At 45.5% G+C, this 24,708-nt stretch overlaps 2 protein-coding genes across 8 annotated transcripts in view; one reads left to right on the top strand and one right to left on the bottom strand.

Annotated features, from left to right (window-relative positions):
• Nucleotides 1–18,901, top strand: part of gmppb (GDP-mannose pyrophosphorylase B) — a 44,549-nt gene extending 25,648 nt beyond the window's left edge. For all 4 annotated transcript variants that reach the window (XM_068051369.1, XM_068051370.1, XM_068051367.1 and 1 more), the window contains 3 exons: nt 4,781–4,908; nt 12,245–12,427; nt 16,984–18,901. In XM_068051369.1, the coding sequence (XP_067907470.1) occupies nt 4,781–4,908; nt 12,245–12,427; nt 16,984–17,115 (443 nt within the window). In that variant the 3' untranslated portion in view covers nt 17,116–18,901. The remainder of the gene's footprint in view (nt 1–4,780; nt 4,909–12,244; nt 12,428–16,983) is intronic.
• A 402-nt stretch (nt 18,902–19,303) lies between these two features.
• LOC137379949 (E3 ubiquitin-protein ligase RNF123) overlaps nt 19,304–24,708 on the bottom strand; it is a 536,536-nt gene continuing 531,131 nt past the window's right edge. For all 4 annotated transcript variants that reach the window (XM_068051365.1, XM_068051363.1, XM_068051364.1 and 1 more), the window contains one exon: nt 19,304–22,058. In XM_068051365.1, the coding sequence (XP_067907466.1) occupies nt 21,959–22,058 (100 nt within the window). In that variant the 3' untranslated portion in view covers nt 19,304–21,958. The remainder of the gene's footprint in view (nt 22,059–24,708) is intronic.

Raw genomic sequence — 24,708 nt, 5'->3', positions numbered from 1 at the left:
AGTGGGTAGATTCAGTGATTGTAACGACCAGGGGAGATGGTTAGATTCTCTCTTGTTTGAGATAATCATTATCTGGCACTTGTGTGGCGTGAATGTTACTTGCCACTTATCAGCCCAAGCCTGGATATTGTCCAGCTCTTGCTGCATTTCTGCACAGACTGCTTCAGTATCTGAGGAGTCACGAATGCTGCTAAACATTGTACAATCATCAGTACACATCCCCACTTCTGACCTTATGATTGAAGGAAGGTCATTGATGAAGGAGCTGAAGATGGTTGGGCCTAGGACACTACCCTGAGAAGCTCCTGCAGTGATGTCCTGGAGCTGAGATGATTGACCTCCAACAACCACAACCATCTTCCTTTGCGCTAGGTATGACTCCATCCAGCGGAGGCTTTTCCCCCTGATTCCCATTGACCTCAGTTTTGCTAGGGCTCCTTGATGCCACACTCGGTCAAATGCTGCCTTGATGTCAAGGGCAGTCACTCTCACCTCACCTCTTGAGTTCAGCTCTTTTGTCCATGTTTGAACCAAGGCTGTAATGAGGTCAGGAGCTGAGTGGTCCTGGCGGAACCCAAACTTGGTGTTGCTAAGCAAGTGCCGCTGGATAGCACTGTCGACATCGCCTTCCATCACTTTACTGATGATCAAGAGTAGACTGATGGGATGGTAATTGGCTGAGTTGGATTTGTCCTGCTTTTTGTGGACAGGGCATACCTAGGCAATTTTCCACATTGCCGGGTAGATGCCAGTGTTGTAGCTATACTGGAACAGCTTGGCTAGGGACGTGGCAAGTTCTGGAGCACAAGTCTTCTGTACAATTGCCGGAATGCCGTCAGGGCCCATAGCCTTTGCAGTATCCAGTACCTTCAGTCGTTTCTTGATATCACAAGGAGTGGCTGAAGACCAGCATCTGTGATGCTGGGGACTTCAGGAGGAGGCCGAGATGGATCATCAACTCGGCACTTCTGGCTGAAGATTGCTGCAAATGCTTCAGCCTTATCTTTTGCACTGATGTGCTGGGCTCCCCATCATTGAGAATGGGGATATTTGTGGAGACAGCTCCTCCAGTTAGTTGTTTAATTGTCCACCACCATTCACGACTGGATGTGGCAGGACTGCAGAGCTTCGATCTGATCCGTTGGTTATGGGATCGCTTAGCTCTGTCTATCGCTTGCTGCTTACGCAGTTTGGCACGCAGGTAGTCCTGGGTTGTAGTTTCACCAGGTTGACGCCTCATTTTGAGGTATGCCTGGTGCTGCTCCTGGCATGCCCTCCTGCACTCTTCATTGAACCAGGGTTGATCCCCCAGCTTGATGGTAATGGTAGAGTGGGGGATGTGCTGGGCCATGAGTTTACAGGTTGTAGTTGAGTACAATTCTGCTGCTGCTGATGGCCCACAGCGCCTCATGGATGCCCAGTTTTGCGTTGCTTTATCTGTTCGAAATCTATCCCATTGAGCACGGTGGTAGTACCACACAGCATGATGGAGGGTATCCTCAATGTGAAGACAGGGTTAGTCTTCACAAGGACTGTGTGGTGGTCACTCCTACCAATACGGTCATGGACAGATGCATCTGCGATAGATTGGTGAGGACGAGGTCAAGTATGTTTTTTCCTCTTGTTGATTCCCTCACCGCCTGCCGCAGACCCAGTCTAGCATCTATGCCCTTTAGCACTTTGCCAGCTCGGTCCATAGTTGTGCTACCGAGCCACTCTTGGTGATGGGCATTGAAGTCCCCCACTCAGAGTACAGTCTGCACACTTGCCACCTTCCGTGGTTCCTTCAAGTGCTGTTCAACATGGAGGACTACTGACTCATCAGCCGAGGGTGGTAATCAACAGGAAGTTTCCTTGCCCATGTTTGTTTGACCTGATGTCATGAGACTTCATGGGGCCCAGAGCTGATATTGAGAACTCTCAGGGCAACTCCCTTCCGACTGTAAACCACTGTATCTCGGTGATAAAATTTCTATTGTACTTCGGAGGGTGGTAGAGAAAGATGATTTTGAAAGAGAGTTATGAGGGGAGGAACAAGATGAGATGCTCAAAGGAGGAGAGAGTGGCAGAGGAGTCGGGTGTCGGGCCAAGGTGATCTGGTGATAAGCAGCACACCACTACCGCGACGGTCCTGACAGGGCAAGTGGTGTAAGGTGTAGCCAGGCAGGGAGGCTTCATTCTTGACCACCGTGATACTTTTTCTACTGACTTTGTCTCACAGTGATTTACAAAATTCTACTGACACTGCACTTACAAGATTAGATTAGATTAGATTAGAGATACAGCACTGAAACAGGCCCTTCGGCCCACCGAGTCTGTGCCGAACATCAACCACCCATTTATACTAATCCTACACTAATCCCATATTCCTACCAAACATCCCCACCTGTCCCTACCACCTACCTATACTAGTGACAATTTATAATGGCCAATTTACCTATCAACCTGCAAGTCTTTTGGCTTGTGGGAGGAAACCGGAGAAAACCCACGCAGACACGGGGAGAACTTGCAAACTCCACACAGGCAGTACCCGGAATCGAACCCGGGTCCCTGGAGCTGTGAGGCTGCGGTGCTAACCACTGCGCCACTGTGCCGCCCTAAGCTTAGGACTTAGTTTTAAACTTAACACTTTTAAATTAAAGCCTGTTCTTTCTAGCATGATTATTAATTAATTACAACTCAGTCAAGGTTTATTGCATTGTAATCATTGTTTCTTGACAGGTAATAAACTAATTTGATTAATATAGTTGTTAATACAAGACACAAGATGGCTTCTTTGGTCACGTGTTAATATTAAGATGACTTCCTTAATCTTTAGTTATTACAGAGGATATAGTGTAGAAATAGTCAAGTTAAGCTAAAATCTAGCTAGCCAAACCTACTTACAGGGTGTAACAAGGTGAGATGCTCAAAAGAGGCAAAGGTGGCAAGGTGTGATCTGGTGATAAGTAGCACACCACCACAGCAACGGTCTTGATAGGACAAGTGGTGTAAGGTGTAGCCATGGCAGGGAGGCTTCATTATGTGGCAGGGTGCCATCACCCCTCAGCCAGGTTTCTGTTAAGGCTATGCTGTCAATGCGATCATTCACAATAAGTTCAGGATGGTAAAGGCCTTGTTCACAACTGATCAGACATTCTGGAGGGTGATGCATAGAGGATCAGTGAGAGCAGAATCCACAGGGTGAGCAGTGGGAGGGGTGAATTTGACAGGAAGAACATTAGCAAGATTAGTCCCAGCGGGCACACCGTGCGGGAAGGTCGATGACAGAGCAGGATAGGGCAATTGGTGTTGCTGCTTATAATGAGTCAGCACGAATAGCTTGATGGGCCTGTCGGAGGATGCCAAGAGAGGCACAGAGAAGCTGTCGGCTTATCTAAGAGGGAATCGAACCTTGGAAGGTGGCAAGAGAGCAGGAAGGTTGAGGAGTACTGAAGGGTTAGGGTAGAGAATTGGGAGGGCAAAGTACCTGAGGAGAAGTGAAAGGAGGCATGATGATGGAAGAGACTCTAGGAGGGTGAAAGAAAAAAGTTAGAGAAAGAGAGCAAGAGTGGATTAATGGGCAGGGATCTGGAGCGGCAGTCAAACTGTGCTCACGAATGGACTCGACGAGATTTTGAATTACATAGATCTAGTTATACAAAAATGAGGGTGCATAAAAACATGATAGTAAATGGGAAATAGATGGCGATAATAGGAAGGAGTCCAGATTTAAAGTCAGAGGTCCCATGGTGGAATAATAATGAAATAAAAACAAAAAGTGCTGGAAATACTCAGCAGGGCTGGCAGCATCTCTGGAGAGAGAAGTAGAGTTAACATTTCAGATCTGAGACCTTTCATCAGACCTGGACTAATGATGACTTGGGTAGGTGGATGGAATCAATATGGAGCATTGAGCAAGTTTGGAGACAGATGTAGCGAGTGAAGTCCAGAAACTGTTTAGAGGGTGCAGTATTGGAGGGTACAGGTATTTTCATAGGCATGAAGATCCAGGAGGTGTATATGGTGTACAAATCAGCCATGATCCAGCTGAACACAAGGAAATTATACTAAACCTTTATAAAACTCTGGTTATACCTCAGCTGCAGTATTGTAGGCAATTCTGGACGCCACAATTTAGAAAGGATGACAAGCCTTGGTGAGGTTGCAGATGAGATTTACTATGGAGAGATTGGAGGAACTGAAATAAAAACAAGGAGGAACTGAGGTTGTTCTCCTTGGAACCGAGAAGCTAAGGGGGTAATGTGATAGAGGTGTTCAAAATCATGAGGAATGTTTAGAGTAAACAAAGAGAAACTGTTTCCATTGGAAGGCAGGTCAGTAATCAGAGGAGACAAATTTAAGATAATTGAATTGGGGGCAAATGAGTTTTATTTTTGCAGTGAGTTTTTATGATCTGGAATGCACTGCCTGAAAGGGTGGAGGAAGCAGGTTCAATAGTAACATTCAAAAGGGAATTGGATAAGTACTTGAAACTAAAAATTTGCAGGACTATGGGGAAAGGATGGGGGAGTGGGATTAATTGGATAACTCTTTCAAAGAGCTGGCACAAGTGTGATGGGTTGAATGGCCTCCTTCTGTTCCTATATTCGAAGGTAATTTCCATAAGCAACAGGCAATGATTGCTGGAGCCTGAGGCAGTGTGGAGAATTCCCGCTGATCTCAGTGGTAGTGTGCTTGCTGTGCCCAGGATTGAATTTGACTGATGGCCCCAAGAATCAGGAATTGTGGATTGTCCCAAATCTCTGGTGAAGGATGCAATTGTTTGCTTTGTATATAGGGTTCTGGATGGACATCGGGCAGCCCAAAGACTTCCTGACTGGGATGTGCATGTACCTGCAGTCCCTCCGACACAAAGCACCAGACAGGCTGCACCAAGGGCCTGGCATCGTTGGAAATGTGTTGGTGGTAAGTATCCTGCACACAGTCTCAGTGCCGGGGAGCCTCGCGCCTGGTCTTGATGGGGTTTTACACCATCATCTCACTCTGCTGAGCTCTTCATCCTGGTTCATTCGTCTGGGCACTCCTTTTCTGGAAACCTGTGACTGCTGCTTACTTCCATCCAATGAGTGTGCGATCTGTCCGATTTTTCAGAGGGGCTCCCAGCAATCTCAGCGTTTTACAACAACAACGCATTTGCTGAGCTTTGGATCGATCAAGTGCTGTCCCTGGACAGAATGTTAGACCTTATGGGTCGTCCCACCACTCAAACTCTCGCAATCAGAGTATTTTACCATCTCCACCAATCCCTGGTCTACGGTTAGAGCCCCACCTTCACCATCGAGTTTGACAACAATCCTCTGAGGAGCAGTGGAGCTGGGAGAGGAGGAGCCCTTACCTTTGTCAGGAGCAGGTGAGCTGAGGGCACAGACAGACACATGGCAGTATGATGTCATAGTTATTACAGAAACTTAGCTTAAGGAGGGACAGGAATGGCAGCTCAACGTTCCTGGTTACAGTGTTTTCAAACGCGATAGGGAGGGGGATAAGAAAGGAGGGGCAGTGGCAATTTTGGTCAAAGAAACAATTACAGTTGTGAGGAGGGATGATATAAAAAAAGAACAAAGAACAGTACAGCATAGGAACAGGCCTTTCGGCCCTCTAAGCCTACGCCGATCTTGATGCCTGTCTAAACTAAAACCTTTTGCACTTCCGGGGTCCATATCCCTCTATTCCCATCCTATTCATGTATTTGTCAAGATGCCTCTTAAACGTCGCTATGATACCTGCTTCCACCACCTCCCCCGGCAGCAAGTTCCAGGCACTCACCACCCTCTGTGTAAAGAACTTGCCTCGCACATCCCCTCTAAACTTTGCCCCTCGCACCTTAAACCTATGCCCCCTAGTAACTGACTGATACGTTGGAAGGTTCATCAAATGAGGCCATATGGATTGAGCTAAGGAACAAAAAAGGGGCAATCACACTGCTGGGAGTGTACTATAGACCCCCAGTCAGGGGGCGACAGAAGAGCAGATATGTAGGCAAATCTCTGAGACGTGCAAGAAACAGAAAATAGGAGCAGGAGTAGGCCATTCAACCCTTCGAGCCTGTTCCGCCATTCATTATGATCATGGCTGATCATCCAACTTAGTAACCTGTTCCCACTTTTTCCCCATATCCTTTGATCCTTTGAACAATAGAACAGTAATAGGGGATTTTAACTACCCCAATATTAACTGGGATAGTTTTCGTGTGAAAAGAATTGAGGGAGCAGAATTCTTGAGGTGCATTCAGGAGAATATTTTTGGCCAGTATTTAGCAAGTCCAACAAGAGAGGGTGCAGTTTTAGGAAATGAAAATGGGCAGGTGGAAGGAGTGGCAGTGGGAGAGCATTTTGGTGGTAGTGATCATAATTCAGTCAGTTTTAACATAATTATGGAAAAGGACAAGGATAGAACAGGAGTTAAGAGTTCACAATTGGGGCAAGGCCAATTTTACCAAGCTGTGGAGTGATTTAGCGAGAGTGGACTGGAAACAGCTACTTGAAGGTAAATCAGTGTCGGAGAAATGAGAGGCATTCAAAGGGGAGATTCAAGGGGTTCGGAGTAAACATGTTCCCATAAAGAAAAGGGGTGGGATGGCCAAATCTAGAGTCCCATTGATGTCGAGGAGCTTATAGGGTAAGATAAGGCAGAAGAGGAAGGCTTATGCCCGACACCGAGAACTCAATACAACAGAAAGCCAAGAGGAGTATAGGAAGTGGAGGGGTGAAATCAAAAATGAAATTAGGAAAGCTAGGAGAGGGCCTGAAAGAATATTGGCAAGCAAAATCAAGGTGAACCCAAAGATGTTTTATCAATACATTAAGAGTAAGAGGATAACTAAGGAAAGAATAGGGCCCATAAAAGACCAAAAAGGTAACCTACGTGTAGGGGCAGAAGATGTTGGTATTATTCTTAATGAATACTTTGCGTCTGTCATCACAAAAGAGGGGAATGATGCAGGTATTGTAGTTAAGGAAGAGGGGTGTGAAGTATTGGATGTGATAAACATAGGGAGAGAGAAAGTATTAATGGGATTAGCATCCTTGAAAGTTGATAAATCACCAGGGCCAGATGAAATGTACCCCAGGCTGTTAAAAGAAGCAAGAGAAGAAATAGCAGAAGGTCTGACCATCATTTTCCAGTCCTCACTGGATACAGGTGTGGTGCTGGAGGATTGTACGACTGCTAGCGTACCTCTTTTTAAAAAGGGAGTGAGGGATAGACCAAAAAATTACAGGTCAGTCAGTCTAACCTCAGTAGTGGGCAACTTATTGGAATCTATTCTGAGAGAGAGGATAAACTGTCACTTAGAAAGGCACAGATTAATCAAGAATAGTCAGCATGGATTTGTTAAGGGAAGATCTTGTCTGACCAACTTGATTGAATTTTTTGAAGAAGTAACAAGGAAAATAGATGAAGTTAGTATAGTTGATGTGGATTTTAGCAAGGTTTATGACTAGGTCCCGCATGGCAGACTGCTTAAAAAAAATAAAATCCCACGGGATCTAGGGAAATGTGGCAAGAAGGTTGCAAAATTGGCTCAGTGGCAGGAAACAAAGGGTAATTGTTGGCGGTTGTTTTTGAGACTGGAGGGCTGTTTCCAGTGGCCTTGCGCAGGGCTCAGTGCTGAGTCCCCTGCTTTTTGTGGTATATATTAACAATTTGGATGTAAATGTGGGGGGCATGATCAAGAAGTTTGCAGACAACACAAAGATTGGCAGTGTGGTAGATAGCGAGGAGGATAGCTGTAGGCTGTAAGAAGATATTGATGGTCTGGTCAGATGGGCAGAAAAGTGGCAAATGGAATTCAACTTGGAAAAATGTGAAGTGATGCATTTGGGGAGGTCAAACAAGGCAAAGGAGTATACGATTAATGGGAAAATACTGAGAAGTGTAGAGGAAGTGAAGGACTTTGGAGTGAATGTCCACAGATCCCTGAAGGTAGCAGGACAGGTCAATAAGGTGGTTAAGAAGGCATATGGAATCCTTTCCTTTATTAGCTGAGGTATAGAATATAAGAGCAGGGAGGTTATGCTGGAACTGTATAAATCATTGGTTAGGCCACATTTGAGTACTGTGTGTAGTTCTGTCACCTCATTACAGAAAGGATGTAATTGCACTAGAGAGGGGAGAGAAGATTTGCGAGGATGTTGCCAGGACTGGAAAATTACAGCTATGAGGAAAGATTGGATAGGCTGGGGTTGTTCTCCTTGGAACAGAGAAGTCTGAGGAGAGATTTGATTGAGATGTACAAAATTGTGAGGGGCCTGGATAGAGTTTATGTAAAGGGCCGATTTACCTTAGCAGAAAGGTCAGTGACGAGGTGGCATAGATTTAAAGTGATTGGTAGAAGGATTAGAGGTGGGATGAGGAAAAGTCTTTTCACCTAGAGGGTGGTCGGGGTCTGGAACTCGCTGCCTGAAAGGACAGTTGAGGCAGAAACCCTCAATTCATTCACAAGCATCAGAATCATAGAAAGTTTAAGGCACAGAAAGAGGCCATTTGGCCCATTGTGTCTGTGCCAGCCGAAAAATGATCCACCCATTCTAATCCCACCTTCCAGCATTTGGTCCGTAGCCCTGCAGCTTACGGCACTTGAGGTGCATATCCGGACTTCCTTTTGAATGAGTTGAGGGTCTCTGCCTCAACTACCCTTTCAGGCAGTGAGTTCCAGAAGTCTGGATATGCACCTCAAGTTTCGTAATCTGCAGAGCTATGGACCAAATGCTGGAAGGTGGGATTGGACTGGGTGGATTGTTTTTTCGGCTGGCACAGACACAGACATGATTCTATGATTATAAAGAATTGGGTTGGTTTAAGTTGAGCATACTGCTGACTTTAGTGACAAGCCTGCATTAGGAGTCAGTGGCACTGGAGCAATCTTAATGCCAACGGTCGCTCCAGGCTTTTCATTGCATCAATAGGAACAGGAACTCTCATTGGAGAATGCAGCTCCCATACTGCTTGACACCCAAACTCGTGTAACTGTCATGATGGACCTTGTTAAAGGTTACTTCACACCACTTCATATTGCTAGTCTGAATAAATGTGCTAGTTTTTTGGTGACTGTGTAATTGATCAGGAAATCTGAAAACAGCTCCAGATTAATTCATCTTGGCAAAGGTGAATGAATCCCTCCAATCAGGTTCTAGTCTGGGTCTCATTGGATTTACCAGTTGATGGTATGCTGAGTGTCTTTAAATTGCTGGTCTTGGTATGTTTGTACTCGTGGGATGGATCTTTAGGAGGTAGCGAATTGTCTCTTTTCTCCCAGCAGGTGGCAGTGGCTGGCCAGTCTTTGCAGTCTGACCAGTGAGTGATGCTGGAGCTGCTGCCTGGAGGCTGAGGCCCCGGCTTTAGGGTGATTGAACAAATCCAATGTTTCACCCATGTAAAATTCTGGGATTTTTAACCTGGGATTTTGGGAACCAAAATTTGGACTTCTGCTTTTACAGTTCCTTTACCAAAAATCAAGATTGCAATAGGATCATGGGATGTTAGTGTATTCCAATAGTTAGGATTTTGGTGTATTTGTGATAGCCTAGAGCAGCAGAGTAGATGATGTGTGAGAGATTTCTGTAGCTCAGTGTAACCTGACCCCAGCCAAATCCAGAGAAACTCCAGTCTGTTTTAAGCTGGCCAGCTTTGCAAAGTAAAACCACACAGTCACTGTGACACTGCAATATAACCACTCAAACATCAGCAAAAACCACTCCAAAAATGAACCCTAAATTAGACTACATTCTAGTTTGAATTAAAAGTTTCTAGTTTTGCTCATGTATTGCTGCCCTTACGCTTTCTCCTTTCTTCTTTATCTGTCTGTTTTTATATTGTATTAACTTAAAATTTTACTCTTCATCTTTCTTTTATTCATATGTGGGATGTGGGTGTTGCTGGCAGGCCTAGCATTTATTGTCCATCCCTAATTGTCCTTGATAAGGTGGTGGCGAGCTGCCTTCTTGAATACAACTGAGTGACTTGCTGGGCCTTTTCAGAGGGCAGTTGAGAGTCAACCATATTGCTGTGAGTCTGGAGTCACATATAGGCCAGACTGGGACAGGATGACAGGTTTCGTTCCCTGAAGGACATGAGTGAACATTAGGGTTTTTACAACAACCTGGTAGTTCATACTATCAACAAAGAACAGTACAGCACAGGAACAAGCCATTCGGCCCTCCAAGCCTGCGCTATCTTGATGCCTGTCTAAACTAAAACCTTCTGCACTTCCGGGGACCGTATCCCTCTATTCCCATCCTATTCATGTATTTGTCTAGATGCCTCTTAAACGTTGCAATGGTACCTGCTTCCACCACCTCCCCTGGCAGCAAGTTCCAGGCTCTCACCACCCTCTGTGTAAAAAAAACTTGCTCCGCACATCCCCTCTAAACTTTGTCCCTCGCACCTTAAACCTATGTCCCCTAGTAACTGACTCTTCCACCCTGGGAAAAAGCTTCTGACTATCCACTCTGTCCATGCCACTCATAACTTTGTAAACCTCTATCATGTCGCCCCTCCACCTCCGTCGTTCCAGTGAAAACAATCCGAGTTTATCCAACCTCTCCTCATAGGTAATACCCTCCAGACCAGCCAACATCCTGGTAAACCTCTTCTGTACCCTCTCCAAAGCCTCCACATCTGGTAGTGTGGCGACCAGAATTGTACGCAATATTCCAAGTGTGGCCTAACTAAGGTTCTGTACAGCTGCAGCATGACTTGCCAATTTTTATACTCTATGCCCCGACCGAAGAAGGCAAGCATGCCGTATGCCTTCTTGACTACCTTATCCACCTGCGTTGCCACTTTCAGTGACCTGTGGACCTGTACGCCCAGATCTCTCTCCCTGTCAATACTCCTAAGGGTTCTACCATTTACTGTATACTTACCACCTGCATCAGACCTTCCAAAATATATTACCTCACATTTGTCCAGATTAAACTCCATCTGCCATTTCTCTGCCCAAGTCTCCAACCGATCTATATCCTGCTGTATCCTCTGACAATTCTCATCACTATCTGCAACTCCACCAACTTTTGTGTCATCCGCAAACTTACAAATCAGACCAGTTACATTTTCCTCCAAATCATTTATATATAATACAAACAGCAAAGGACCCAGCACTGACCCCTGCGGAACGCCACTAGTCACAGCCCTCCATTCAGAAAAGCACCCTTCCCCTGCTACCCTCTGTCTATCCTATCCTATATTTTCTAATCTTGATACCCTCAGCATTTTGAAAGAGGAAGCCAGTTTGAAAAAAAAAGTTTAGAGAGCCTGCCTTTAAACCAAATAGTCAATGAAAATAAAAAGATTCTGGTGATGTGGATGTTGCTGGGAAGGCTGGCATTTATTGCCCATCTCTAGTTGTCACAACTGCGTAGCTTGCTAGGGCAGTTGACAGTCAACCATAATAGTGTGGGACTGGAGTCATTTATAAGCCTCACCAGATAAGGACAGCAGATTTCCTTCCCTAGAAGGCATTAATGAACCAGTTGGGTTTTTATGGCAATCTGACAGCTTCGTAGTCACCACCCAATGAATCACTATGTCAAAAGATGTAGGGCAGGCATGACTCCCATCAAAGTGGGTTGGAGGGGGTGGTTTCAAAGGTGCTTCCCCTTCTAATCCTGAAAGTCACACTTCCGTTTTAAGTGCTATGGTGTGTACACTTCTCCAAGTGAAGGCAAACGCGGCAAAGGCAGTCAGTGTGAGTCAGTACCTTGGGAATGCCAGATGGCATGGCGTCTGGAGGAAGGACCTTTTGAAAATATTTGCTTGCACTGAGGGATGTCAGTACTGGGGTACCTTTACAAACATCCAGCATTGGCACCGAACATTCCCCAGACCAGATATCGCACAGCCAATTGCAGTATAAATCTCCCTCTATACTGTCCATACAACATGCTTCAGGTCCAACCTCCAAATATCCCCTAATATGTTTCATATCCTATACCAGCTCTGCTTAGGCCTGTCTGAGTGATGTTGCCACTTGGAGCTGATGTAAGGGGTCAAGGGCAAAGCACAGTAGGAATAGGGTTGGGATGGGCCAAAGTCATTTCACATAGGATCTTTAAAGCCAGAGGATAAGAGACTTCCATCCCATCTGTTTAGGCTAGACATGGAAGACCAGTGTCTGACCCACAGTGTGATCCAGCCCCATGTATGGACCTCTTTGTATTTCAGCACTCACATTTATCTTGCAGTATTGGACCTCCCTCCCACAGACTGAGACTCATTGTGAATTGGTCGTTCTCTCTGCTAGGACCCAAGCGCCCAGATTGGAGAGAAGTGCTCCATTGGTCCAAATGTGACAATTGGCCCTGGAGTGGTGATCGAGGATGGAGTGCGGATAAAGCGCTGTACAGTGCTGAAGGGCTCACGGATACGCTCCCACTCCTGGCTGGAGTCCTGTATCATTGGCTGGAGTTCTGACGTAGGGCAGTGGGTGAGTGAGGGCAGTGGGCGAGGGAGGGCAGTGAGAGGATATGAGGGAGGGCATCGGAGAAGGGTAAGTGGGAGTGGGAGAGAGTGGCGGAGGATCTTGCCCTTGGGGCATTGACTGTACTCAGTGTTTTCTGGGTGTGAATGCATCTCACTGACAGTATCTCCTGTCCGACGCTTCAGGCCTGTGAGTAACATTACCTCCACAACATGTGGCACTGTGCTCACAGGCCTCAGCTTGTGCTGCTCGGTAAGGCTGGCTGGCAGATTAGAGACAGTGAACAGGGTTTGTGGGACGTGCTCAGCTCCCTAGAGCCTGCAATCAGTTAATTGTTGGTTTCTGGACTTAACACATCAGTTCTGATGAAAGGTTACAGACCTAAAACATTAACTCTGCTTCTCTCTCCAGATACTGCCTGACCTGCTGAGTATTTCCAGCACTTCCTGTTTTTATTTCAGATTTCCAGCATCCACAGTATTTTGCTTTTATTCCATTAGGTATCCTCGTTTGAAAACAAACTTAAAGGGAGGGACTAGATATTGCTATTGAAGGGGTACCAGTATGGTAACAAGAAAAAAAACTATAAAGGAAACTTAACTAAATCAAACTAAAATGTAATTCTCTGTGCTGATGATGCCCTCCAGTCCTTCTGGTGTCCATCGGTCGCGGAAGGTCTCAAGCATACCGGCAGACACCCCGTGCTCCCTCTCCAGGGACACCCGGGCATGGATGTAGCTGCGGAAGAGGGCAGTCTGGCCAAACGACCCCCACCCTCGACTGCCTGATGTCTGGACCTGTTGATGGCCACCTTGGCCAGGCCCAGGAGCAGTCTCATGAGATCCCTTGACTTGCATGTTCCCCTCTGCACCAGGTGGCTGAAGATTAGGAATGTGGGACTGAAGTGCAACCAGAACTTGAGGAGCAGCCCCTCTCCAGTAGGTATAGAGGCACTTTGCCCTATATCCCTTAATATCTTTGATTAACAAAAATCTACCAATCTAAGATTTAAAATTAATAATTTATCTAGCATCAGTTATCATTTTGTGTAGAAGTGTTTTCTAATTTCACTCCTGCAAGGTCTGCTCCTAATTTTTTAGTCCTGGACTCTCCAATTTGTGGAAATAGTTTCTCTTTTTCTTTCCTGTCAGTTCCCCTTTGATATCTTGAAAACTTTGATCAAAACATCCCTTAACCGTCTAAATTCCAGGGAATACAATTCTAGTTTGTGTATTGCCTCCTTGTAATTTAATTCTTGGAAGTCCAGGTATCATCTGTTCAGCTTACACTGCACTCCCTCCAAGGCCAGTATATCTTTTGTAAGGTGTGGTGCTGAAAACTGCTCTCAGTGATCAAAGTGTGGTTGAACCAGGGTTTTGTATAGCTGAAGCATGATTTCTACCCTCTTGTATTCTAGTTCTCTGGATAAGAAGGGCAGAATTCCATTAGCATTTTTGATTGTTTTTTGAACCTGGTCATTCCTTTTGAATGAACTGTGTATCTAGACACCAAGTCTCTTTGGACCCCCACTGTTTCCAGCTTTTCACCATTTAGAAAGTAGATTAAGTGAATGGGTAAAACTGTGGCAAATGGATTTCAGTGTAGGCAAACGTGAGGTCATCCACTTTAGACCTGAAAAGGATAGAACAGAGTATTTTTCTAAATGGTGAAAAGCTAGAAACTGTTGGTCCAAAGATACTTGGTGGTTCAGGTATACAGATCATTAAAGTGTCGTGAACCGGTACAGAAAATAATCAAAAATGCTAATGGAATATTGCCTTTATATCTAGAGGACGAGAATACAAGGGCGTAGAAGTCATGCTTCAGCTATACAAAGCCCTGGTTAGATCACACCTGGAATATTGAGAGCAGTTCTGGGCACCACACCTTAGGAAGGATATATTGGCCCTTGAGGGAGTGCAGTGTAGGTAGTGCAGACCAGAATGATAGCTGGACTCTATAAGAGTTAAATTACGAGGAGAGATTACAGGAACAAGGTTGTATTCCCTGGAATTTAGAAGGTTAAAAGGTGATTTGATTGAAGTTTTGAAAATGTTATTGGGGAACTGATGAAGTAAATAGAGAACAACTATTTACAATGATTGGGGAGTCTAGGACTGGGGGCATAGGTATAGCTCTAATTTTTAGATTATCGGGAGTGAATTCAGGAAACATTTCTACGCACAAATGGTGATAGAAATTTGGAACTCTCTGCCCAAATGGCAGTTGATGCTTGATCAATTGGTTCAATGAAGATGCAGGAGGACATGCCAGGAGCAGCACCAGGCATATCTAAAAATGAGGTGTCAGCCTGGTGAAGCTACAACACAGGACTACTTGCATGCCAGACAGTGGAAGCAGCATGCGATAGAGCTAAGCAATCCCACAACCAACGGATCAGATCGAAGCTCTGCAGTCCTGCCACATCCAGTCGTGAATGGTGGTGGACAATTAAACCAGTGACAAGAGGAGGTGGCTCCACAAATAGCCCCATCCTCAATGATGGGGGAGCCCAGCACATCAGTGCAAAAGACCAGGCTGAAGCATTTGCATCCACCTTCAGCCAGAAGTGCCAAGTGGATGATCCATCTCGGCTTCATCCTGAGGTCCTCAGCATCACAGATGTCAGTCTTCAGCCAATCTGATTCACTCCACGTGATATCAAAAAACAGCTGAAGGCACTGGATACTGCAAAGGCTATGGGCCCTGACAACATTCCAGCAACTGTACAGAAGAATTATGCTCCAGAACTAGCCATGCCCCTAGCCAAGCTGTTCCGGTACAGCTACAACAGTGGCATCTACCCGACAATGTGGAAAGTTGCACAGGTTTGTCCGGTGCACAAAACGCAGGATTTAGGACAAATCCGACCCGGCCAATTACAGTTCTATCAATTTACTCCCGATCATCAGCAAAGTGATAGAAGGATTTTTCCATAGTGCTATCGAGCAGCATTTGCACAGCAATAACCTGCTCAGTGACGCTCAGTTTGGGTTCCACCCAGGCCACTCAGCTCCTGACCTCATTATAGCTTTGGTCTAAACATGGACAAAAGAGCTGAACTCCAGAGGTGAGGTGAGAGTGACTGCTCTTGACATTAAGGCAGCATTTGACCGAGTATGGCATTAAGGAGCCCTAGCAAAACTGGAGTCAGTGGGAATCAGAGGAAAACTCTCCGCTGGTTGGAGTCATACCGAGCACAAAGGAAGATGGTTGTGATTATTGGAGGTCAATTATCTCAGTCCCAGGACATCACTGCAGGAGTTCCTCAGGGTAGTGTCCTAGGCCCAACCATCTTCAGCTCCTTCATCAATGACCTTCCCTCCATCATAAGGTCAGAAGTGGGGATGTTTGCTGATGATTGCACAGGGTTGAGCATCATTCGCGACTCCTCAGATACTGAAGCAGCCCGTGTCAATATGCAGCAAGACCTGGACAACATCCAGGCTTGGGCTGATATGTGGCACGAATGATACTTACCACTTAAAGAACAGTACAGCACAGGAACAGGCCATTCGGCCCTCCAGGTCTGCGCCGATCACAATGCCTGTCTAAACTAAAACCTTCTGCACTTCCGGGGACCGTATCCCTCTATTCCCATCCTATTCATTTATTTGTCAAGATGCCTCTTAAACATCACTATCGTACCTGCTTCCACCACCTCCCCCGGCAGCAAGTTCCAGGCACTCACCACCCTCTGTGTAAAGAACTTGCCTTGCACATCCCCTCTAAACTTTGCCCCTTGCACCTTAAACCTATGTCCCCTAGTAACTGACTCTTCCAGCCTGGGAAAAAGCTTCTGACTATCCACTCTGTCCATGCCACTCATAACTTTGTAAACCTCTATCAGGTCCCCCCTCCACCTCCGTCATTCCAGTGAAACCAATCCGAGTTTATCCAACCTCTCCTCATAGGTAATACCCTCCAGACCAGGCAACATCCTGGTAAACCTCTTCTGTACCCTCTCCAAAGCCTCCACATCCTTCTGGTAGTGTGGCGACCAGAATTGTATGCAATATTCCAAGTGTGGCCTAACTAAGGTTCTGTACAGCTGCAGCATGACTTGCCAATTTTTATACTGCATCGACCGATGAAGGCAAGCATGCCTTATGCCTTCTTGACTACCTTATCCACCTGTGTTGTCACTTCCAGTGATCTGTGGACCTGTACGCCCAAATCTCTCTGCCTGTCAATACTCCTAAGGGTTCTGCCATTTACTGTATACTTCCCACCTGTATTAGACTTTCCAAAATGCATTACCTCACAAGAAGGCAGCTCACCACCACCTTTTCAAGGGCAATTAAATGCTGGCATAGCCAACGATGCCCACATCTCCCGATCGAAAAAAATAAACAGTTAATTTTAAAATCAGAGATTTTTGTTAACCAAAGGTATCAAGGGATAGGGAATAAAAGTGGGTATACAGAGTTAGGTCATACATCAGTGAGGATCTGTTTGAATGGTAGAGCAGTGTTAAGGGGCTAAATGGCCTACTCCTGTTCCTAAGTAGAGATATGGGATTGCTGTTGGTGGTGTCTGGGCTGATTGCTGTCTGTTTCTAGGTGCGGATGGAGAATGTTGCAGTCCTGGGAGAAGATGTGATTGTGAAAGATGAGCTGTACCTGAATGGGGCCAATGTCCTACCTCATAAGTCCATTGCTGACTCTGTACCTGAACCCAAGATAATCATGTAGGTCACAGCAACTGCTCGAGATGGACACCAGCCCCTGTATCTGAGCTAAAGGACTGAACTGTGCCAATCACCAATGGATAGAATGGAGCTGCTGATCAACTACCGAATGAGGGTCTGGGTATTACATTAATTCTCCCTCCTGCATCTGAACACTCACTCAGACATCGCTCTGGAGATATCTTTGTAGCTTCCTATCTTTGTGTGTGAGAGGGGGAGGTCAGCTTGGAATGGTTGCAATTTTATTTCCCACAAATCTTGGTTGATGGTGGCTGCATGAGGGGAGTAGGTCTTCTGATGCATTCCAGCATTGGAGCCAACATCTTGGCGAATCTTGCGCTAGAGAATGGCTTTTTAAAAATTTCTAGGAAAGCTGCACCTCTCAACACTTTCTAAGGCTGATGTATTCTGTTTTCTGGTTGCGAGTCTATTTCACCAACAGTATGTAGCGCCCCCCCCCCCCCCCCCCCCCCCCGTTAACACAAAAATAAGCCATCAGGTCACTGGATGAGTTAGCCCTGGGATTCTCTCTTCTTCGGTCTGTGTTCCAGGTGATGTTATTGTGATATGGCATCATCTTCAAAATAACCTTTTTTATTTAAATACTTTCTTTCCCACCTTGAAGTCTGCAACTTGCATGGTTTATGGAATCATGAGAGCAGGGGTGGTGGTACATGTCACCCAGTTACCAGCTTGCCCTTGCTGTACTGACACTGAGCTCAATCCCTAAAATAAAATTCAGCATCTTAACTGCAGCTCTACAAGGCCATAATGGGAGGGCAGGGAAGGATTGTTTGAGAATAAATGTAAGCTTCTGCCACGACTGCACTGTGCTGGATGTCATGAGATTGCTGCTTCTCTGCTGCGTGGCCTACAGTGTTCTTTCCTGGGAGGCCAGTGAAAGCTCGCATGTTTTAAAATGTAAGCAGTTAACCATTCAATGGTGAAATAATGACCAATGATAACGGTGGGAGCTCCAAATCAATTCCTGAGTTTCCAACGTGTTTTTTTTTTAAATGACCTTGCATGCTGGTTTTCTAGAAACTCAACTTCTATTTGGAATTAGAGTTTTGCCTGTAGGTGGAAGATATTATTTAGTTTAAAATTTGTTTCTTGGAGCAGATATGAAATTGGCTGCTAAAAGTGCCTATGAAGCATAAGTGAGTGAAGTCTTCTATTGTATTTTAACCTGATAAATCCTGAGAATTTTATGCAAATATAGCCGAACAGAACTGTACATGTTTCAGCACATTTGCTGCAGTCTTTGTGTTGTCTTTTTATCTGTGCTAAACACATACCAACCTACCCGAATGGTTGTAATTGAGAGTTTATGTGTTTATTCAAGGGGTGTTGCAGCTGGTAGAATGTTGCCAGTATCTTGGCTGAAGCGATGACATCATGTTACTGAATCCTGGCTGCACTGAATTATATTTTTAAATATGTTTTGTGGCCTTTGAATGAAAAGTGCACAGTGGCGCAGTGGTTAGCACCACAGCCTCACAGCTCCAGACACCCGGGTTCAGTTCTGGGCACTGCCTGTGTGGAGTTTGCAAGTTCTCCCTGTGACCGCGTGGGTTTCCGCCGGGTGCTCCGGTTTCCTCCCACAGCCAAAGACTTGCAGGCTGATAGGTAAATTGGCCATTGTAAATTGCCCCTAGTGTAGGTAGGAAATATGGGATTCATGTAGGATTAGTATAAATGAGTGGTTGTTGGTCGGTACAGACTTGGTGGGCCGAAGGGCCTGTTTCAGTGCTGTATCTCTAAATAAAAAATAAATAAATAAAAAAGAATTACAAGTCTGATTGCATTTGTCACATTGGGTAGTTTTTAGAATAACCAAACATAGAGGGATATTATCAACTGAACTATTAATGCACAAGGTAAATCCAGGTTCAAGACCAAAGTGTGTCAGAAAGCATTGGCAAGAGCTTGGCTCACTAATGACTTTCAGTTATGAGGATAAAGATTGTGAGTTCGAACCCTGCTCCAGGACTTCAGCACATAATCTAGGCCGGTAATGCACATTGTGTGTCTAGACTGAGTGAATGGATGGGCTACGTTAGCGATTGACTGACTGCCATTTTGATGTGATGTTGCTGGGAACTTCTGCAATGTTGAGGTGATGTTATTGATTTGAACACATGATCTGTCCTGTATATACACAGTGAACCAGACCTCATGACTGATGGATAAATCATTTTAATGCTCAGGTCTGCACATAAATTCACAAGAACTGTCCATTAAATTCAACAGCAGCAGCTTCACACATTATCCACAGCCCCAACAAAAGGGGCTCCCAGTAAAAGTATTAAAAGCAGGAATCAGTGGGCTCTCACTGCATGCAGTTTCAGTAAGGTGGCAGGAAAAGTTCAACTCCCTCACTTGTAACACAACTAACATCAACAGAACAGGATTTGAGTATCTTACCTGCTATAATCATAGTTGAAACAACTGTGGAATTCTCTTTGTAAAAATAAACTGGAAGTTCTGACCCATTAAGGGATTTCCCAGGCACGGATCAGCAGTTCTCAGAATGTGCCAATGTTATGCTTTTTTACTGGGACTACACAGCTGGTCACAATATTAATTTTTTTCTTTCACGCGATGTAAAACCTCTAAAATATTTGATTGTGTTTGAGAGATGATAACATAGACTGAATACTGCACATCAATATCTACAGCTAACCCACGGCTCTGCTGGATTCTCGTCCGTAGCAAGTCAGCTGTTCAACTTAACACCCTCACCTGTGCAAAGCTGGCCCAGCTTTGAGTGCCTGACAGCTATAACCATGGTCACACCTGTGATGGAGCAGGAGGGCACTGTTCTCTTAGGGATGCTTTCATGTAAAATGTTACGTTCCAGCTTTAAATTGCCTCATTGGCCTGCACCAGAACATTCAACCCACTATCAGTGATGGAACGTATACCCGTCTGGGTGCACGGTGAGGCGGTTTTTGGCAAAATGCTTTTTTTGGGCTGGCAAAGTGCTGGTGAGCTTTGAGTGTATTTACCACCACAATTCCTGGTGTGAGCAGGGTCTGGTACTACTAGGTTTGATTAGTGACGAGGGAGAGATCAAGATTGAGGGGCCAAGCAGGCAGCAGTCACTCCCCATCATGGAAACTATCAGACATATATATTGTGTTTGTACCTCTGGTCAATCACAATAATTAAGAATAGGAGATTTTGGCATCCGTCAAAGCTCACAACTCGCATGGGACAGTTACACTGCTTCTTTGCACAACTGTCTTAAGAGCTCAGTGCTGACATGTCTTGTCACTCCACTTATTTCTTACCACAATTTTGTTTATGTTTAACTTTTAGAACTTGCTGCTTTAAGCTGGCCACATTTTAGTCACTGATAAACTGAGGCCTGGACAAGGAGGAGCTTCCTGGATCTTACAACATTTCTGTGCAAGATCCACTGGTCCTCAATCCTATCGTTGACACAGAATCCTTAGGACAAAGATGTTATGGCAACTCCAATAGGCGTCAGATTGTTTGTGTCTGATGACAGTGATCTCCTCATTGGTGTTAACGTTAGTGAGGTTTCTATTGTTCTGCTGTAGTGTCTGCTGTGTCAAAAATGTGACTATCAGGGCCATCTCTTTAGTAAACTGCCTTTTGAAACTAATATAAGAACATGTGGCAACATAGGACCCTGACTCATGCATTATCCAGTGTCAGCCCCAATTTAAGATTTTGATGGGTTAGGTAAACATTTCTTTGAATTCAAACTGAAGGGTAGTGTAATGGATGAGAAAAATACCAAAGGACGGAAGTCTGGGGGACACAAGGTCTGACAGCGGGGTACGGGAACCCTGGATCTGAGGTGTGGAGAAGTTGGGCATTCTAGTGATGGCACTGGGGCACTGACATCACTGTGAGACAACTCAGTGAAGCCATGAAATTGCAGTGAGTCTTCCTGTGTCACTGACCTGGGCCAGGTGCTGGATATTAAGCACACGAATTTAAAGGACAAACTCCAGCCCCATTTCAATGGCGCCCAAGCTGTGAAACCAGCCCTGGTAAGGCAATCAGACAGGTAGGAAGTGCAGAAAGACACTGTTTTGTTGAAAAACTGCTCAGGACACCTGGCAGAGTCTCAGTTTGAAGGAAATGTTCCCATGGTTTTCTGACGGGCTGGGTTATAAAACTTAATCCAGGATAAAGTAGGGCCCTGAACATTCCAGCTGAACAGCAAATATCTGAATTCTGTCAGTGGTGAAAAGTTCCCAACAAAAACTTCAATGGTCGGTGAAAGGGATCCAGGCAGCTCTAAGCAGCTCTTAAAGAAAGTCACCTGTACCTGGAGCATGAAATGATCTGCAGACACTAGGTTATTTTCTCACAATTACAGGACAATTAGCTAGTTGTTCCAAAGCCCTGCCTGACTCTTGTTGACACCAAAAAAAATCCAATGGGAGACACAAATAGTTGTTTTCTTTCCCATGTGTCTTGAACAATTTTAAACCTTACTTGAGCCCAGTTTTTGTCTCATGAGCTGGTACCGGGTAAGCATTAGGACCCAGGGTGGCAGTCATAGCTAAGACACAAGATTTGTGTAGCAGTTTGATGGTATAGAGCGAAATCCAATCTGTTAATTGCCCTTCAGAACACGTTAGTCTCAGTCACTAGCAATCAATATTTGAAACAAAATAGCAGTCTAACAAGTGCATCACTGCTCGGTGAAACACTGAGGATCATTCCTTTTTGTAAACATTGGATATTGATCATTCCAATCCCTGCATGATGCATATTCCCTAATGTCTTGAAGCAGCATCCCTTCTCCTTTACCCTCAGTGTTGGAAAGCAGGTAAAAAGCAGGGTCAGCAGATCAGTGGTAACTAGGAAGAGGATGGTTTTGTATAATCATCCACTGCTGTGATCGTGGCCTTGCAGAAAAAACAATCCTTGTTGTTCATCAGATGCTGGTTGATGCAGGCCCTGAAAAGACAACAGCAACAGTTAATATCCTGAGATATTGGCTCAAAAAATAAATTTCAGTAGCTTCCTGTGTGTCCATTCCTTCTCACTGTGCAGTGCAACACCTATACAAGGAGAAGCCAAGCTTCAGAAGAGCTGGCTCCTCATTGCTCCTCAATTACCATGAAATATTCCATACACATCAACCTTGCTTACAGCTTTCCTCAGAGCACCAAAGTGGGAGTCTGTCCGCTGTGCCACCTCGGTCTATGCTACAGGACTGAAGGACGCGATATTTCACTTACTCAGTTCATTTGGACCTCAAAGATGAGGGGAATGAAATGCACAGGGGAGGGCGCAATGTGGAGTAAATCCCCTTTCGCTTGCTGGCCCTTTGATAGCATGAACTCAAAATGTATCATTTTCAGCCAAACAGCAGCAAGCAGTCCGAGGTGGTGTTAGAGCCTTGGCCAGCACCTAATGGGGTGTCTGAGGGATCAGTAATGGAGCCGGTACTGTTCATTATGTAATAATAGCTTGGGAACAGAAACCAGGGCCGGGATTTTACGAGGAGACAGTGGCCTCACCCACCGACTGGAAAGCCGGGGTGAGCCTGCCTCCTCTGGCCCTGGAAGCCATGATACTATTTTACTTGGCTAATTGCCTGAGGTCGTGGCTTCTACTCCTCTGAGGCAGGATGTCCTGTTTCCAAGAGCTGCTGGCCAATCAGAGGGACCCAGCCAGCGATGGAGGCCAGAGGAGGTGATAAGTGGGGTTGGGACTCACCGGGCCCAATCAGCCAGCCATTAATTGGTCAAATAAGGGCCTCAACTGGCCTAAAGGGAGGGGGGGGGGGGGGGTGGGCCATCAGCCACCTCCCTCATCACTGGTAAAATATGGTCTGTTCCATGTTTGCAATCAGTCCCAGTTTGATTTCCTTTGCAAACTTGTTGGTGGGAATTTTATGTGCCTCCACCTCTTAGCCCGCTCCTTGGGGTGGGGGGGGGGTGGGGGGGGGCAAATAAAATGGCCACCACCAAGTATACAAAGGATTTTAAACTGGGAATAACTGCAAACACCAAGGAACAGACCAATACAGAAGTACTTGTTTAGATTGGGGAGTCGAACTGTTGAGTGGCAGATGTTATTTAATGTGGCGAATGCAAAAGTCACAAGATTGAGAAAGGATCATAAGCAACAACTTGCATTTATATAGCTCCTTTCATGTAGTAAAACCACCCAAGCTGCTTCACAGGAATGTTATCAAACAAAATTTGACACCAGAACACATATGATGATACTGGGACAGGTGACCAAAAGCTTGGTCAAACCGGTAGGTTTAAAGGAGCATCTTAAAGGAGGAAAGCGAGGTAGAGGGACAGATAAGTTTATGGAGGGAATTCCAGAGCTTAGGGCCTTGGCAGTTGACGGCACGCCGTCAATGGTGGGGTTGAAGGATGGGCAAAAGGCCAGAATTGGAGGAGCAGAGTTCTCAGATGGTTACAGAGCAAAATACTGTGGATGCTGGAAATAATTTGAAGTAAAACCAGTAAATACGGGAAATACTCAGCAGATCTGGCAGCATCTGTGCAGAGAGAAAGAGTTAACATTTCAGGTCTGTCACCTTTCATCAGAACTGGGAAAAGTTAGAAATGTAATTAGGTTTTTAGCAGGTGATATGGAGCGGGTGGGACAAAGGACAGAAGGGAAGGTCCGCGATAGGATGGAAGACAGGAGAGAGTCGTGCAAGGCCAATGGGAGTGGTAATGGGGCAAGAAAAGAAACAAACAAAAGATGTGCCTAGAGCAGGTGTATTGAAATATGCAAAGAAAAGGAAACAAAATGTGAGCAGAGATTATGGTCTGAAATTGATGAATTTATTGTTGAGTCCAGAAGGTTGTAAAGTGCCTAATTGCAGGATGAGGTGCTGTTCCTCGAGCTTACGTTGAGTTTCACTGGAGCATTGCAGGAGGCCGAGGACAGAGAGGTTAGCGTGAGAGCAAGGTGAAGAATTAAAGGACAGGCGACAGAAGCTGGAGTCATGCTCGTGCACTGAACAGAGGTATTCCGCACAGCAGTCACCCAATTTGCGTTTGGTCTCCCCAGTGTACAGCAGACCACATTGTGAGCAGCGAATAGAGTATACTAAATTGAAAGAAGTACACGTCAATCACTGTTTCACCTGGAAGGAGTGACTGGGGCCTTGGACAGTGAGGAGAGGAGGTGTTGCATCTCCTGCACGTGCATGGAAAAGTGCCGTGGAAAGGGGGCAGGGAAGTCGGAGTGATTGAGGAGTTCACCGTGGTGTTGAGGAAGGAACGCTCCCTCCAGAATCTGAAAAGGGAGGGGATGATGTGTTTTCTGGTGGAAATGGCAGAGGATGATTGGTTGAATGCGGAGGCTGGTGGGGTGGAAGGTGAGGACAAGGTTCTGTGAGAGAAGGGAAGTGGCGGGAAATGGGTTGGACATGATTGAGGGTCCCGTCAACAACGATGGGGTTGGATGCTCCTTTGTTGAGGAAGAAGGTGACATATCAGAAGTGCTGGTATGGAATGTTGCATCACCAGAACAGATGTGACAGAGAAACTGGCAGAATGGGATGGAGTCCTTACAGAAAGCAGGGTGTGAGTGTCGAGGTAGCTGTGGGAGTCAGTGGGCTTATAGTGAATAT

This window comes from Heterodontus francisci, chromosome 19 (genome assembly GCF_036365525.1).
Source record: "Heterodontus francisci isolate sHetFra1 chromosome 19, sHetFra1.hap1, whole genome shotgun sequence".
Classification (NCBI taxonomy): Eukaryota; Metazoa; Chordata; class Chondrichthyes; order Heterodontiformes; family Heterodontidae; genus Heterodontus; species Heterodontus francisci.
Note: the sequence above shows the minus strand (reverse complement) of the source record. Positions and strands in the feature narration are given on the sequence as shown.